At 45.2% G+C, this 15,579-nt stretch overlaps 2 protein-coding genes across 2 annotated transcripts; one reads left to right on the forward strand and one right to left on the reverse strand.

Moving 5' to 3' along the window:
- Positions 1-591: 591 nt before the first annotated feature.
- Positions 592-2,335, forward strand: LOC113269193 (olfactory receptor 1D2). The gene has a single exon (XM_026517934.4). The coding sequence runs from the start codon at positions 610-612 to the stop codon at positions 1,570-1,572; it is 963 nt and encodes a 320-aa protein (XP_026373719.2). The 5' UTR covers positions 592-609; the 3' UTR covers positions 1,573-2,335.
- Positions 2,336-10,635: 8,300 nt separating this feature from the next.
- LOC113269194 (olfactory receptor 3A2-like) lies at positions 10,636-11,589 on the reverse strand. The gene has a single exon (XM_026517935.1). The coding sequence runs from the start codon at positions 11,575-11,577 to the stop codon at positions 10,636-10,638; it is 942 nt and encodes a 313-aa protein (XP_026373720.1). The 5' UTR covers positions 11,578-11,589.
- Between the last annotated feature and the right edge of the window lie 3,990 nt (positions 11,590-15,579).

The raw sequence follows: 15,579 nt of genomic DNA on the forward strand, positions 1-15,579 counted from the left end.
TAAGATATTATGTTTTTAATTTTTGGAGGAGGCTCCATACTGTTTTCCACAGTGGCTGCACCAGTTAGCATTCCCACAAGGTTTCCCTTTTCTGCACATTCTTGTCAACACTTATTGTTTCTTATCTTTTTAAAAAAGATTTATTTATATATTTGAGAGAGAGAGTGAGAAAGCACAAGCGGGAGGGGCAGAGGGAGACGGAGAAAAAATCTGAAGCAGACTCTGCACTGAGAAACAAAAACAGCAGACTTAAATGCAGAGAGCAAACTGGTGGTTGCCAGAGGGGAGGTGGGTAGGACCTAGATTAAGAAGTATCAACTTCCATTTATAAAATAAGCCACAGAAATGAAAAGTACAGCCAATAATATTGTAATAACATCGTGTAGTGGCAGATGGTGACTACATATACTGTGGTGAGCATTGCGTAATGCACAGAATTGCCAAATCACTATTATACACCTGAAACTAATATAACATTGTATATCAATAACATTTTTAAATTATAAAATTTAGTCAGATATTTTAATGCTAAGAAAACAGTTGATTTTGCTTATGTGAATGTCTTTGTTCAATTGAGGGCACTTAATAAACAAACATTTGTTGGTGCTGATGTTGCAGACAGTCAGGGAAATGGATGGAAGCAATCAGAGTGGAGTCTCTGAGTTCCTGCTCCTGGGGATCTCAGACAGTCCTGAGCAGCAGCGGGTCCTGTTCTGGATGTTCCTGGCCATGTACCTGGTCACAGTGGTGGGAAATGTGCTCATCATCCTGGCCATCGGCTTTGATCCCCGCCTACACACTCCCATGTACTTCTTCCTGACCAACCTCTCCTTCACTGACCTCTTCTTTGTCACCAACACAATTCCCAAGATGCTGGTGAGCCTCCAGTCTCAGAACAAAGCCATCTCCTATGCGGGGTGTCTAACCCAGCTCTACTTCCTGGTCTCCTTGGTGGCCCTGGACAACCTCATCCTGGCCACAATGGCGTATGACCGTTATGTGGCCATCTGCCGCCCTCTCCACTACTCCACAGCCATGAGCCCTGGACTCTGTATTTTGCTCCTCACCTTATGTTGGGCACTTTCTGTCTTCTATGGTCTCACCCACACCCTCCTCATGACCAGGGTGATATTCTGTGGGTCCCGGAAGATCCACTACATCTTCTGTGAGATGTATGTCCTGCTGAGGCTCGCATGTTCCAACACTCAAGTCAATCACACAGTGTTGATTGCCACAGGCTGCTTCATCTTCCTCACCCCGTTAGGGTTCATGATCATGTCCTACGTCCGAATTGTCAGAACTATCCTCCAAATACCCTCAGCCACTGGGAAGTACAAAGCTTTCTCCACCTGTGCCTCCCATTTGGCTGTGGTCTCCCTCTTCTATGGGACACTTGGTATGGTATATCTGCAGCCCCTCCAAACCTACTCCATGAAGGACTCGGTAGCCACAGTGATGTATGCTGTGGTGACCCCCATGATGAACCCTTTCATCTACAGCCTGAGGAACAAGGACATGCATGGGGCTCTCGGAAGACTGCTCCTAGGGAAAGCCTTCCAGAGGTTGACCTGAGATAATTTGGGGTATCGAAGTGGAGACTAGGAATTTCCTCTACCATGTGCAAGGCATTATCCTATGGGAGACAGAAGAGTGATTAGGACATATTTCCAGCTCAGAATGAGCTTATGTATCTGTGATGAAGAAAAGACACCTCTATGTAACCCAGTGTTCCCCAGACCTTGCCAGCCTTGGCAATGCTAACACTAATACTAGAATTTTACAGGATCATTCTTTCAACTCTCCTGATCATAAGACCACGGTGCCACCATCCCAGCCTTTTAAAATATGCCAAGTTATGGCTCGGGAGGGGTGGGTCTCCCGTGTTCTCTAGCACACATCCACTCATGGTCCTGAGTTCTGGCCCTTTCTAAGGGGCCTGCTGCCTATAAGCCACCTGGAGAAAACAACTTGCGCTACTCCCGTGGCAGGTGCACTGGGTGAGGTTGTCCATTTCCAGCTCTGCTGGGCACATCTCCCACTGCTTTAGTGCTAAGCCACATTTCCTCTGGACACAGTCCCTGTGTTCAGGCAAAACTTGTAGACAAGTTCTTCTCCTTTGCTCTGGGCTGATTTTCATCTCTCAGGCTTCAAAGCAATACCGACTGTGCCTTTCTCCTGCTTTCTTTTTCCCCGTGGGAAGACCTTCATTACTGTGGCTCCTCACTCCATTGCCCCGTTTCTTCTGTTTGCTACCACTCAGTCCTTCACTCAAAGCAAAACTCCCCAGCTTATCAACACATGCTCGTGAATAGGAGTGGTGGGGTAGGTAGTAGAAGGCGGGAGGTAACTGTGAGACTCAGTCTCTACTTAGGTTCAACCAGCCACGTAAAGTGCAATGAATAGAAACTGATTAGCAGCTGAGTCACTGGGTTAGTCACTGGGCTGTGGCAGTTCCAAAGAGGGAGCAAGCCTTTGCAGATCAGTGGAGCCAGACTGGACTTTGACAGATGGAGAATTGAATTGACCTGAGGTTCAATTCAAGTAATTGATAATGACTGAGTGCGTATTAAGGGCCTCAAACTGGGTTACAAACAGGCATCAGGAGCTGATAATAGACAGGGAGGAAGAGTATTTTAATTTAGCGCTGCCGTCAGAGAGAGAAGTGTCTGAAGGTAGCGGTTATGCTCAGGGCAGGAGGGTTGGGGCGCACAAAGCGGGAGCGCCTAGCTTGGCTTGTTAGTGAGGAAGGATTCAGGGAAGGCTTCCTTAGGGTGGTGACAACAGAGCTAAGACTTAAGCAACACCATGCCACGTGAAGAGTTACCCGGGAAAAGTGGCAGGGCAACGTAAGATCACCACAAGAGAGGAGGGGCATGGTGTGGAGGGGAGTCTTCCTGTCTGCAGGAGCCAGCCAGGGCTCTCGTCCCAGACCCACCTATCCCTCGTGTGGTCATGGTCATCCCTGGCTAGGCCTTGTGTTCTCATCTGAACGTTGAGTACAATAGCATCATGTCACTCAAAGGGTAGCCGTGAGGATGAAATGAGAGAGTCATTGGCCCACAGTGAGTGTGGTTGTTATTAAGCAGAAACAGGTAGACAAAGACAGGCAGAAAACAGCCTGACAGGTGAGGGGGGTGTCCCAACTGAGTGCACCTGGTGGAACAAGCAGAAGCCAGTGATGATGCTGAAGGGGTAGGTGGGAGGGATTTCAAATGGCCTCCAGTGCCTTGTAGAGGAGCTCGAAATAGAGTCTGTAGACAGTGCGGTACCAGGGGATGTTTATTAGTTTTAACTTTCATTGTTTTTAGTAAACCAACAGTGTGCATTTCTTGCAGAAATATTAAAATAAAAATAAACCCCAAATACCCGTATGTCTTCTACCCAAAGACAACTATTTGGTATAAACTCTAAAACATTTGGCATAAATTCTAAACTTTGATCTCTGCTCTCTCTCTCTCCTATAGAATAGGATTCTATATATATAGAATATATACACACACACACACACACACAGAATGAATTCAAATTCTCTTCAAACTTGTTTTTTCACTTAATAGTGCCTTTCTATGTTAGTAAATATTCAGCTGCATTACAACTTAATGCCTACACAGTATTTCGGTGTGCAATTTAATGAATGTAACAGAATTCATTTAACACATTTGTTCAATACTTAGCTGTGTTCAGCTTTCCTGTTGTTTGCAATATGGCAACAGTGTCTCCGTATGTACATCCTTGTTATTGTTTCCTTAGGGGAAATTGGTGAAATGGAATTGCGGGGCCAAATGTTTTTATTGTTCAGAGCCTTTGATACATTTCTTGAATCATCCTCCACAAAGTTCATGATGACCTAGACTTTAATAAGACGGGTCACGAGATCTTGTTGTTGTTTTGTTTGTGTTCATTGGCCTGGAGGGATGTGGGAAGGAAAGGAAGCTCCAGAACTTTTAAGTGTAACAGGCAAAAGCAAAAGCAACTTTGTGCCTCTTCAGCAACATCGTTCTACAAAGATGGGACAAGGTTTCTGGTGAGCTCAGCTTCTGACCTGTCACTCTCCCGGAAGCTGCACCCATGAGAAAATGCCCCTCTTTCAGCAATACAAAGGAAGGCTCTGGAAGGCAGGCACTGGCCACAGCAGGGCTGCTGCAGTGAGTGTATCACTCCCTTCCTGGTAGGATGGTGTCCCTCAGGAGCCAGGCTCGGCTCCACAATGACTCACTTCTTCCTCAACCATCCGGAAGGGATGACATCCCGACCATGGGAGTATCTTTCTCGGACCCACTTGGACACAGACGGGGGGATGAGGGGGCATGGCAGCTGGTGCCTCTGTTTTCTTCTTTGTCCTCTTCATCCCAATAAATCGACCTTTTATTTAAAATCCTGAGTGTTAATGGTGGTTAAGTTGGCCTTTTGAGCCGTGACAGATTGTGAGAAACTTCTGTTACTACAGGGCATTTAGGCATGTTTCCCTGTAGCGTAGTTCAAAGTTCTGGGACGTAAGCTCTGATTAGACAGTAGTCCCCTCTTAAGTGGGTTTTGCTTTCTGCGGTTTTGGTTATCCGAGGTCAGCCACAGTCAGGAAGCCGGCGATCCTCCTGACACATCCTCAGAATGTCAGAAGTATCCTAATGCTGCATCACAGTGCCTAAGTCGTTCGTCCCGCTCCGTCTCCTCACGTAGGCATTTTATCATCCTCACATCATCACAAGAGGAGCTAAGATATTTTAAGAGAGGGAAAGAACACATTCACATAATTTTTATTACAGTTCACTGTTATCATTGTTTTATTTTATTATTGTTGTTAATCTCTTACTGTACCTACTTTATATATTACACTTTATCCTGGGTATGTATGTGGAAAACCATGGTATATATAGGGTTTGGTACTATCCTGTGGTCTCAGGCACCTTGTTTATGAGGGTTGGCGCATTTCCTATTATGTGTTACTTCCAGAATGGAGCATGTTGGAAGTTCCAATTGAAAACCTCTTTCCCTTTGTCAGGACTCTACCTCCACTTTTTGTCTCTCTGGCTCCATAAGCCTGTTAAAGCTTGGCTCACGGCTCGGCCTCCCAGCTGCACCTTCTGCTCCAAAGCCTCTCCGCCCTTGTCTTGGAATCAACAAATGGCTTGTGGGCTCAAACTCACAACCCCGAGATCAAGAGTTGTGTGGTCTACCGACTGAGTCAGCCAGGCACCCCAGATGAAAGACTTTTGATCCCAGAATTCCACCTCTCAGAATGTATCCCAGAGAAATCGGAGAAGCCCTCAAAGATATGCACGCAAAGATATTAATCTCTGCATTGTTTATGCTCGTGAAAACTTTGAAACCATCCAAATAGCCATCAGTTAATTATTGGCCATCCATAAGGAATAATACACAGCCCATAAGGTATTAACATGGAAAGCCATGCAAGACATATCATGTTTAAAAGCAACTGTCAGGGCGCACGAGTAGATCAGTCGGTTAAGTGGCCAATTCTGGGTTTCGGCTGGGGTCATGATCTCAGGGTCATGGGATCAAGCCCTGTGTGGGGTTCTGCTGTCCCTCTCCGTCTGCTCCTCCCCCTGCTCGCTTGTATATGTTAATTAATTGAATTTAAGTAAAAAATGGAAAAAATAAAATAAATAAAATCTGAAAAGAAAAGCAATTGTCAGGGCAGTATGTATATGATTCCATTTTTTGTTTGGTGACTTGTCTGTGATATATGTATACATGCCTTGCTTATTAATATATGTAAATAATGGATAAAAACATATACCAATCTGTTAATAGTCTTTCAAAATAATACTGAAAGATTAAGAAATTTAGAAAAGTTGCTCAGTTTCACTGATAATTAAAATGAATGCAAATTAAAAAAAAATGGCTTGTGGGGAACGCAGTGCAATTGTCAGCAGTGTCTGTCGGGGATTCCTTTTTTCCCTGCATTTTGGCCCCTCAGTTCATTTGGTAGCTTTTTGATGCCTCTCAGACTTCTGAGGGCAAGGACGTTTCTTTACTTGACCAGGAGTGTTGACACAAAATGAACACAGCTTTACGATTTCTATGAGGAAGGGAGGGAGTTGTATTCAAGCCCAGGTGAGGACAGCTGCCTGGGACACACAGCTTCACGGAGTGCTCTGCAGAGGGAATGCCGAACGCGGGATCATGTATGCTTTTGTTACATCAAGAGTCACAAATCATCGTGACGAAGGACAGTTCAGAAATTACAGACTTTATCTTATGCTTTTAGTACGTGCAAGGTTGCGGGCTTCGGAGGTATGGGACCAGAACTCCGGGAGATTTTTACTCTTATCTTGAGTTTGACATGTTTCTTTTAGGTTATTTGCTAATGAGGCAGGTGTACAATGTGTGCTCAGGGCAGAAAGAGCTTGTGCTTTGAAGTGTGGTGAAGTCATTGTGACCTTGGTAAAAGCGTATCTTCTCTGGGAGCCCGGGAGCTGGGCCCACACACATCAAACCCTGAAAGTTTACTTTATGAGGGGCAAGTCTAGAGGGGCTCTTCCCGGCCAGAGTTCCACAGGGAGCTGAGTTCTAATAACCTAAGGTATCCATTCAATGTAGCGAGCTAACGTCTGTCCTGTGCATCCAGAAGGTTGCTAGCTGTGGAGCCTTCGGAGCGTTGAGAAAAATCATCATTCAGATAATTTTGTACAGAGCTTAATTCTGTCATGGAAACCCAGTTGTGAGATGCTAGTATTGTCACAGGATTACAGGTTTTTTTTTTTTAAGATTTTATTTATTTATTTGACAGAGAGAGAGAGACAGCCAGCGAGAGAGGGAACACAAGCAGGGGGAGTGGGAGAGGGAGAAGCAGCCGAGCAGGGAGCCCGACGTGGGGCTTGATCTCAGGACCCTGGGATCACGCCCTGAGCTGAAGGCAGACGCTGAACGGCTGTCCCTAGGATTACAGGGTTCTCGTCTCATAGAGTCGAAGAATGAATCTTGTGGACACAAAAGGTTGAAGTGAAGTGAAAGTTTATTAAGCGAAGGTGAGAGCCGAAAGGAAAGAAGAGGCTCTCTAGAGTTGAGAGGGGTCCCGGATGGGCTGCCACTGAGGACTGTTAGCGGCAGTCTTTTATTGAGAACTGACTGGGAAGCTTGTGCCTTGAGATTCTTGTGCCGGTCTTGGTTTGAGCAAGGACTATTGGTAATACCCTCAGTGACTTAATTCTTGGAGGTTTGGCGATTTTCTCTGATTGCACAGTAGCCACCAACATCGGAGGCCAGGTGATGTGTTTCTTGATCTCTCGTTCAGGCTGGCTCAGCGCTTCTGCCTGCCAGGAATAGTTTCAGAGCCCAGCCAGGGGCCCCCTCCCCCTCCCTGCCTATACCTCAACCCCTTCCTTATTCACTAGGAAGAATTGTATGAAGCTAGCTAGGCCACGTGCCCCATAGAACCATCACCACGGCCAGGCCGGCGGTACATGCCAGTACCTGCACTCTGGAGCTGCAGGTGGAACCACATTCCCGGGAACCACCCGGAGCTGAATAGAAACTAATCACTGTTACAAAAGGGGACTTAGACGTCAGAAAGACCATAGATGTTCACTGCAAGCAATTATCAGGTAAAATACAATGCAGACTTCTGGCTGCCTCCCTGACTTGGAAGTCATTACTCTCATCCTCAAAATAAGAAAAAAGATGAGCAATCACAACCACAGCAGCTCTTCTGGCTCCACCAAATGATTGAGGTCCCATAAGAATTTAACCTTGGCTGTTGAAAACCATCGAGATTTTAGGAGCTGTTTGTTAGCACAGTGTAACCTAGCCTATCTTACTTGATATAGATGGAAAAAATCTTTTCCACTCAAAGCGAGACACAAGGTCATGAAGCATTATAAGGAAAGACTGTCAATCTGGAAGTAAAGAGCCACAGCGAGAGGCAAATGAGCATTTATTTAGGATTAAAGAATTGCAGTTCAGAGCACAGACTCTGGTAGACACCCAAACAGTGCCCCGCTTACTGGATGAAAGCAACGGGCTTTTTATGAGGAAAAGGAAGGGGCAATTACATGAGTTGAAGAGGAAAAGAGTGTCTTTTAAACACGGAGAGGTGGGGATTTTTTGGCAGCTACACACTTAAAGGTCGTGCTTCTTCATGTGTCGTATGTGTGATTAGCATGTTAAATTTCCACCCCTGGGCATGACTTTTCATATTATAATGAGAGAGAAAGTGGGGGGAAAGGTCGGCTCTGGGATCATCTTGGCACAGACGGGTTTGGTCCCATCCTTGACAGTCTTTGTCGCTGTGTCCCTCCTTTGGTAGCTATCCTGCTTCTGCACTCCTACAAGATATGCTATTCACGGGGCTCTCGAGGAATGCTGGATTTTGCAGTTAGGGCTGAGAGGAATGCTGGATTTTGCAGTTAGGGCTGAGAGGACCAGAGTCCAGTCCCTGCTCTGTCTCACCAAGGTCCAGGGATCTTTAATGGGCAAGAGATAAGACTAGTTGGGGCAGTGTCAAATGCTCATAGGGTAGATGGAGTGATGGAAATAGTGGTGATAATGTTCTCAAATGTTTTCTGGGTTCAGCCCTAGGAAAAAGTTCATCCAGCCGATTGCAATCAAGGGTCATTTAATGTGAAGAACTGTGGAGATGATCTTGTCCCAGTTCTTTATGGTGTAGGTAAGAACAAGCCCAGCTGTAGAAAGGACATTTCTAAGGTCTCAGAGCGGTGGTTATAGCCCGCATTCCTGATTTTTACTCACAAGATCTTTGCCCTCTGACGGAAGCTCATTTTCTTTAACCCTGAGATGTCTGGAGACCCAAGAATATCAGGAAAGAGACATACACCATCTCTGCTTCTTAGACTGTATCAGCAGGCATTGTCCCCAAAGGCAGGGGGGCTGACAACTTGGCTGTGCCAGTGGGGTTGTGGGAGATGAACTCCCAGCACACACATCCGCCCTCCCTCTCCCCTATCAGCTCAACTCTCTGTTCTTCCGGGACTGGCTCCTACCCAGAGAAAGCAGAAGAGTACCTAGACTATTTTTCATTATTATACCTTCAACAAAACTTAAACTTTATTTCTTTTCCTAGTTAGAAGGCAGTGGGATTGGGGGGAGCCCAACAATAACATCAAAGGTGCTGTTATAACATGACCACATGCTGATGGGCAGTGATTCCACAGTATGAATTTTATTCTCATCTCCCATCATCATTCATTCTTCTTTTTCTCCATACTCATCTTTTTGTTCAACGTTCCTGAGGCATCTTGTTTGCTAATCCCAATTCTCCCACCCTCTCTCATCTCCTGTTCTCTTGGGTTCTTTCCCTAAATTCTATCCTTCCTTCTTACCCCTTCTGCTCACCACCCTCTCCTGTCCCTCCCTATATCCTCTTGTTATATCTTCATTCCTCCATTCTCATTCACTCTCCTGTGTTTTCTTCCCATCCTCATCTCAACCTGGCCTCAGTTCCGTGGCTCCAAGAAGAGATTACAGTGAATCCAAGCTCCAGATGTAGCCATAGGACAGACTTAGGGATGAGACAGCAGAGGGGCAGTGGAATTGCCAGGACGGGTAAGGAGCCTTCCAAGGGAGGCCGGAGAAAAGATGCAAATTAGAAATGGATGAACTGAAACATCAAAGTGAGAAATTTCTCTGGATTGGAGCTGTACTGATGTATTTATAAAGTTAGAAAAAGGCTTCACTCCCAGAAACTTCATAATGGGCATGATTTCTGAGCTAGGAGATTGGGGAGTCAAAAAAATAAGACTTTGAAAGAAAAGGTTATATTGTACATTCCTCACTGAAAAAAACAATAGAAAGGAGCTGGTTTTAGTATAAATGCGTGTTCTTCCAAAGGCTTTATCACATATGTGAACAAGAGGATTCATCCAATAACAAAGACATGGCAGGGGTGCAGGTGGGACATTCCTTTTCTGACATGAAGATATATCATGTATGCATTAATATCATTAATGTAGTTTTAATTTAGTGATCTCTTTCTCTGTATAGACCCTGTCTGTCCATTGAGCGTCCCACTGGGTTCTTGTGTGATAGTGAAGAGAAGGAATTGATTTTTTTTGGAGGTGAAAGGTGAAGTGTAGAATAGAATAAACGTGGCCCTGGGCCAATGGTTTAAAATGGTTTTCTGCACTCTGATCTAGATGGAATATTATGTCCCCACCAGAGAAGAACCTCACAGTGATATTCTTGGTTACTTAGGTTAATTGGTTACCTATTAGTTAAACAGCCTTTCCCTGTAGGGTACTGTTGTCCAGAACTACCCAGCTACCCAGAAAATGAGCACAGCCATACACAAGGTAGCAACTTACCCAGGGCAGTTGCTCATATGCCCCTAACTTATCTGTTTGTCTTGATAGCCCTTTTTGCTATGTGATATTCCACATGATGCTTATTTATGTATTTTGTCTCTCTTAAATAGAACGTGACTTGCATAAGTCCAGAGACTTCTGTCTATTTTGTTCACTAGTCCTCTAAGTGTCTGGATCATAGAAGCGATTTAATAAATATTTGCTGTATGAATCAATTATGTAAGACTTACAAATACATTACACAAACCTTCAGGCAGTGAGAGATATGGTTATGGACCATTTCCCCAGATTATTGCCTTCACGGGAAGTTTTCCTTGACCCGGAAAAGGCAAGAAAGAAGGGATACTATCAACCCTTAGGTCAGTGACTGCCTCCCCACAAGAACCCGCCACAGGGCACCCTGGACATCAGGGTTCCTAAGGCTGTAGATAAGTGGGTTCAGCATGGGATTGATAACAGTGTTAAAGACCCCAACCCCTTTATCCTTGTCTGAAGACTCATCAGTACCAAGACGCATGTAGTTGAAGATACCAGTACCATAGAAGAGGCAAACCACAGTGAGGTGGGAGCCACATGTGGAGAAGGCCTTCTTCCTGCCTTCCACTGAATGGATTTGTAGGACTGCAGCTGCCACATGTGCGTAGGACACAGTGATGAGGACCAAGGGGGCTACAGCCATGAAGGCTGCTGCTACAAAGAGCAGCAGCTCGTTGAGTTGGGTGCTGGAGCAGGACAGCTGGAAGAGCTGTGGGAGGTCACAGTAGAAGTGATTGATCACATTGGGACCACAGAAGTTGAGGGTATTTAGGGCAATAGTGTGATTTAGTGCATTGGTGAAACCTAAAGCCCAGGACACAGCCACCAATATCCTCTGGACTGTCTGGTTCATTCGGGCGCTGTAGGTGAGGGGCTGGCAGATGGCCAGGAATCGGTCATAGGCCATGACTGTCAGCAGGAAGCAGTCCATCCCAGCCAGAAGGTGAAAGAAGAAAAGTTGGGTGAGGCAGGCTCTATAGGGAATTGTACGCTTGTGGGACAGGAGACGAGCCAACATGGAGGGAACAGTGACAGTGATGCACCCAACATCCAGCACTGATAGGTTCCCCAGGAAGAAGTACATGGGGGTGTGGAGCTTGGGCTCTACCAAGATGGCAGCCAGGATGCTGAGGTTGCCTCCGACTGTGACCAGGTAGGCAAAGAGGAAGACTACAAAGACCACAGCCCGCAGCTGTTCTGTAAGGCCCAGGAGAATGAACTCAGTAACAGACGTCCTGTTGGCTCCAACTTCTGGATCCATAAGTTTCTGTAAGGAAATGTCCCAGGAGGGGAGATATCAGTCCACTCCAATTTATTTTTTCAACATAAATGTTTTAACCCACCCATGTTCAGAGCCTAAGGTAAGTTCTCAGCTGTCTAGGGGATGATATCCCACACCCCAGGTCACACCTCACTCACTGACATCCTCCTTCACCTCGATAGCTTTACTTTGCCCTCGGCTGAGATGCCTGAAACCATCACCACTTTGTCCCTCCCATCGTCTCCTATAGGAAAGGGTCAGAATACTTGGGAAAATGAATTAAGATAAAAGCAGACTTCCTCTTTAAATGTAGTGAGATTAAGATGGATGTCTCCATTTTACTTTGAGGGATTAGCCCAAACCAATCAGCAGATTTCAAAATAGAGAAATTAATATTTCCAGAGAAACCAGAAAGCATTTGAAAACCCAGGTTTCAAAGCTTTTAGAGATATTGAAGATCAAGCAAAGATACCCCAGGACTCAGACCCATGATTGCAGACGTCAGGTAGTTCAGCCAAGCACATTTCTCCAAGGGGAGGGACGCATGCTGAAGTACAAATTCAAAATCCCTACACCAGTAAAGTGCTGATGTTCTTGGTGCTAGCTAAGCCTTTACATTAGAATTCGAATAACAGCCTAATTAAAAGTTATTTGTTCTTTTTCAAAAAGATTTTATTTATTTATTTGTCAGAGAGAGAAAGAGAGAGCACAAGCAGGGGGAGCAGCAGGCAGAGGGAGAAGAAGGCTCCCCGCTGAGCAAAGAGCCCGATGCAGGACTCAATCCCAGGACTTCAGGATCATGACCTGAGCCGAAGGCAGACGCTTAACTGACTGAGCCACCCAGGTGTCCGTAAAGTTATTTATTCTTTTTATAGTATCTGCTGATTGCCTCTGGAATAAACAAACAAACAAACAAGCAAGCAACAACTGTAAGCATGACCTGTAGGTGAGCTGCAGCTGGGTGCAGTTAGCTTTCTGCATGACACAGCCACCACCCTTTCACTTGTCCTTGACTCAGGCACAGTGACTTAGACCAGTAGGTCTAAGGAGAGATCCTCAAATGAAGCAGGTGCATATGTAGAGAGCCAGATTGAGCCAAATTTTCCAAATCTTACAATAAGATCCTGATGAAAAGAATATCAGTGTCTCTATTGCCCACGGAATAAGCAGAGCGAGAGCACCCTGAGTAATGTTATTCTCCTGCATAGAATACACTGGAATCAGAGGGAAGCAGTTGGAGTCTGGTGACTCTAACAGAAGGAAGAGGGTGATGGGCTCACATGGATGAAAAGTTGGTTGCAGTGATTTTAAAATACCCTTAAAATTGTGGGATCACATGATTGGTGAGATGGAAGATTGTTCCCAGGCATACTCATCATTGATGAAATTGGTAAGTGCTTTGCAAATGGACAAATCAATGGATGGATAGCAGCTCTATACATACATCATATTAAAGAACAATTAACTACTCTCCATTTCCCCTTTCAGGTCCATTTTAACATAAGCATTAGATTGCGACCCTGTGATTTTCTACCTCCTTGCCGATACTGTTTTCTCTACCTGCAATGGTTCCTTTCCAATGCTACCTCCCATGTATTTCAAGACTTGACTTAAGCTAGTTTCCTGAAAGTTCCCTGTTTCAAAAGTATCTCTGTCTGTTTGTCTCTGTCTCCTAAGCTCTTACTACACATTATTTCATGTAACTTATTACTGTTTATCTTCTTGCTTATTTTTTATAGAGCATATCTGCCTACTTCTCTGTAAGTGACATGAGGACCAAAAATATGTTTCATTCAGTTTTGCAATAACAATACTTATCATATGCTTTACATAGCAAGTACTCAATATTTATTAAATAAATAAGTGAATGGTTCAAGTGTTCATAGGATTGCAGAGAAAGAGAGCATCAGCATGACCTAGAGTTGTCATGGAAGACTTTCTGGACAAATTGGAACTCAAGCTAGGCTTTTGTGAATTAGTATGGTTTACGGGGCGTGTAGAGGAAAATGCAAGGTGCAAGTCTGCTGCAGAGACTACTGCTTTCCTTGGTTTTATGGGACAAGCAGGTAATGTAGCTATACACACACTAACATGTTTCTTTTCAGGTAAACCACTGAAAAGAATAAGGCCCTTAGAAGAGGCATACCTTACAGATAAGTAGTTATAGCTAGGGATAAAAGAGCAACAAAGCAGCCGCCACCAACCTGCAAATGGTGAGAGATGCAGCTTGCTTGAAATCAGTGGGATCCTGGAAGACCTCTGATCATCCAGAGACATCCAGAGTGCCTAAGGGGTCACCATGACGCCCATCATGAGGAGCCTTCCCGCATGACGATTCTCAGGTTTGTTATGAGTCCCAGGTTCTCCCTACTGAGCTATTACAGCTCCCTATCCTGGAACTCCAAACAATCCCTCCACGTTCCCAGTGGGACCTGGGACTGGAGTGAAGGTTCTTGGCTGCCTGATGCAGTGGGTTCTTGGCAGTGAACCAGACCCAGTGAATCCCTTCATCCTCTCTCCTAAGAGTAACATAGAATAGGCTTCTAAGAAATGCGGCCTTTGGCAAAGGGGCACAGAAAAGGAGACAGGACCTTTGGGTTGTATCCTCTGATCTTCCCTTAAAACATTTTCTTTTCCCAGGGGCATCAGTTGCACCACATGAAAAGTCAGGTGTGAGCTAATGGCAGCGATGGAGGCTCTATGTCTATTTTGTAAGGGCAGGGTCAGGACCCCTGGGCATACTCACCGAGGCATGGGCATAGAAGCCAATGAGGCTCTTCAGGAAAGAAGATGAGGAGCTATGCAGACCCAGTTATCCACCAGAAAGTAAGTTCCTGAGGGAAACAAGCTGACGTGCTCTCAGTTGTGGGGCTATCCTCTTTACAGTGTTATCCCTCCCAGAAGAGAGGAGACAGATCGGGAGAGAGACAAGTTGTTTTGTAAACAACCCTTCCTAGACATAGCAACCATGCCTTACACCTTCTGGTATTTAGACTTTAAAAAGGAAGAAAACAAGGCTTTCTCTCTAGCTCTAGCTGTAGAGGAGGTAGTTTGGGAAGGTGATCTAAATTCCGCTTAATGGCGGTGTCACTGAGGTCTATAGAACTTGTTCAAATCCTCAGAGCCACCCAGGAAGCTAGTGTAAGCGGGACTAGATATAGGTTTGCTGAGGGAGGAGTTTATTTTTCAGATGTCTACCCAAGCAGAGCTTTTGAGCAGAGATAAGCGAATTTCCAAACTTGCTTGGACCTGGGGATAAGGAGGAGGCCCCAGAAGAGAGGCAAGAGGGAGAAACCCAGTTTCCTAATGAGTCCTCAGGAATGTGGTGCTTTCTCCCTCAGGGCCTTGTTAGTTGGAAACCCCTGGGACTGCATCTTTGGTATGTTCAATGACTCGATGTGGGGATCGAAGAGCTATATCGTGCGAGGAGGACTCCTGTGGAGTTGCCTGCCAACACGACTGTCTAGGCCAGGCTCTGAGGGATTAAGAGCCCCGGTGAAGGCCACACAGAAGATGTGGGAAGGTTGAGGGGTGTGTTCTCTGACTCCTGTATTTACCACTACCTACTCAACACCCCTCTCTCTCGAGAGGGTGGGTGCTCTGTCTTCTCCCACCAGAGAACCCTTCTATCATAGGAAATGTACTGTAGACAGACCTGTTTTCTTGTTACTAGTGGTTGAACTTGGACAAGATGCTGTACCCTTTTGAGCCTCAGTTCCCTCATCTGTGAAATGAGCATATCTTCTATCATAGAGCATTGCTTGCAGATTAAATAAAATAAGATTCACTAAGATGCAAGTAAGAGTTGCCAACATGTCAACATACCAACTGATAACATTTACAGGTGTTTGTTAGGTATATGGTAATATGCTAAGCACCTTATGAGCCTGAAGTCCCTGCGAATCCTCATACTTCTAGGAAGCACGTTGTGGTAGACATTTCAGATGTCTGAGTCACATCTCCTTCAGCCTTTCTTCTAATTTCAGCTGTGGTTGGGTTGGA

The sequence above is a fragment of the Ursus arctos genome, unplaced genomic scaffold (genome assembly GCF_023065955.2).
Source record: "Ursus arctos isolate Adak ecotype North America unplaced genomic scaffold, UrsArc2.0 scaffold_24, whole genome shotgun sequence".
Classification (NCBI taxonomy): Eukaryota; Metazoa; Chordata; class Mammalia; order Carnivora; family Ursidae; genus Ursus; species Ursus arctos.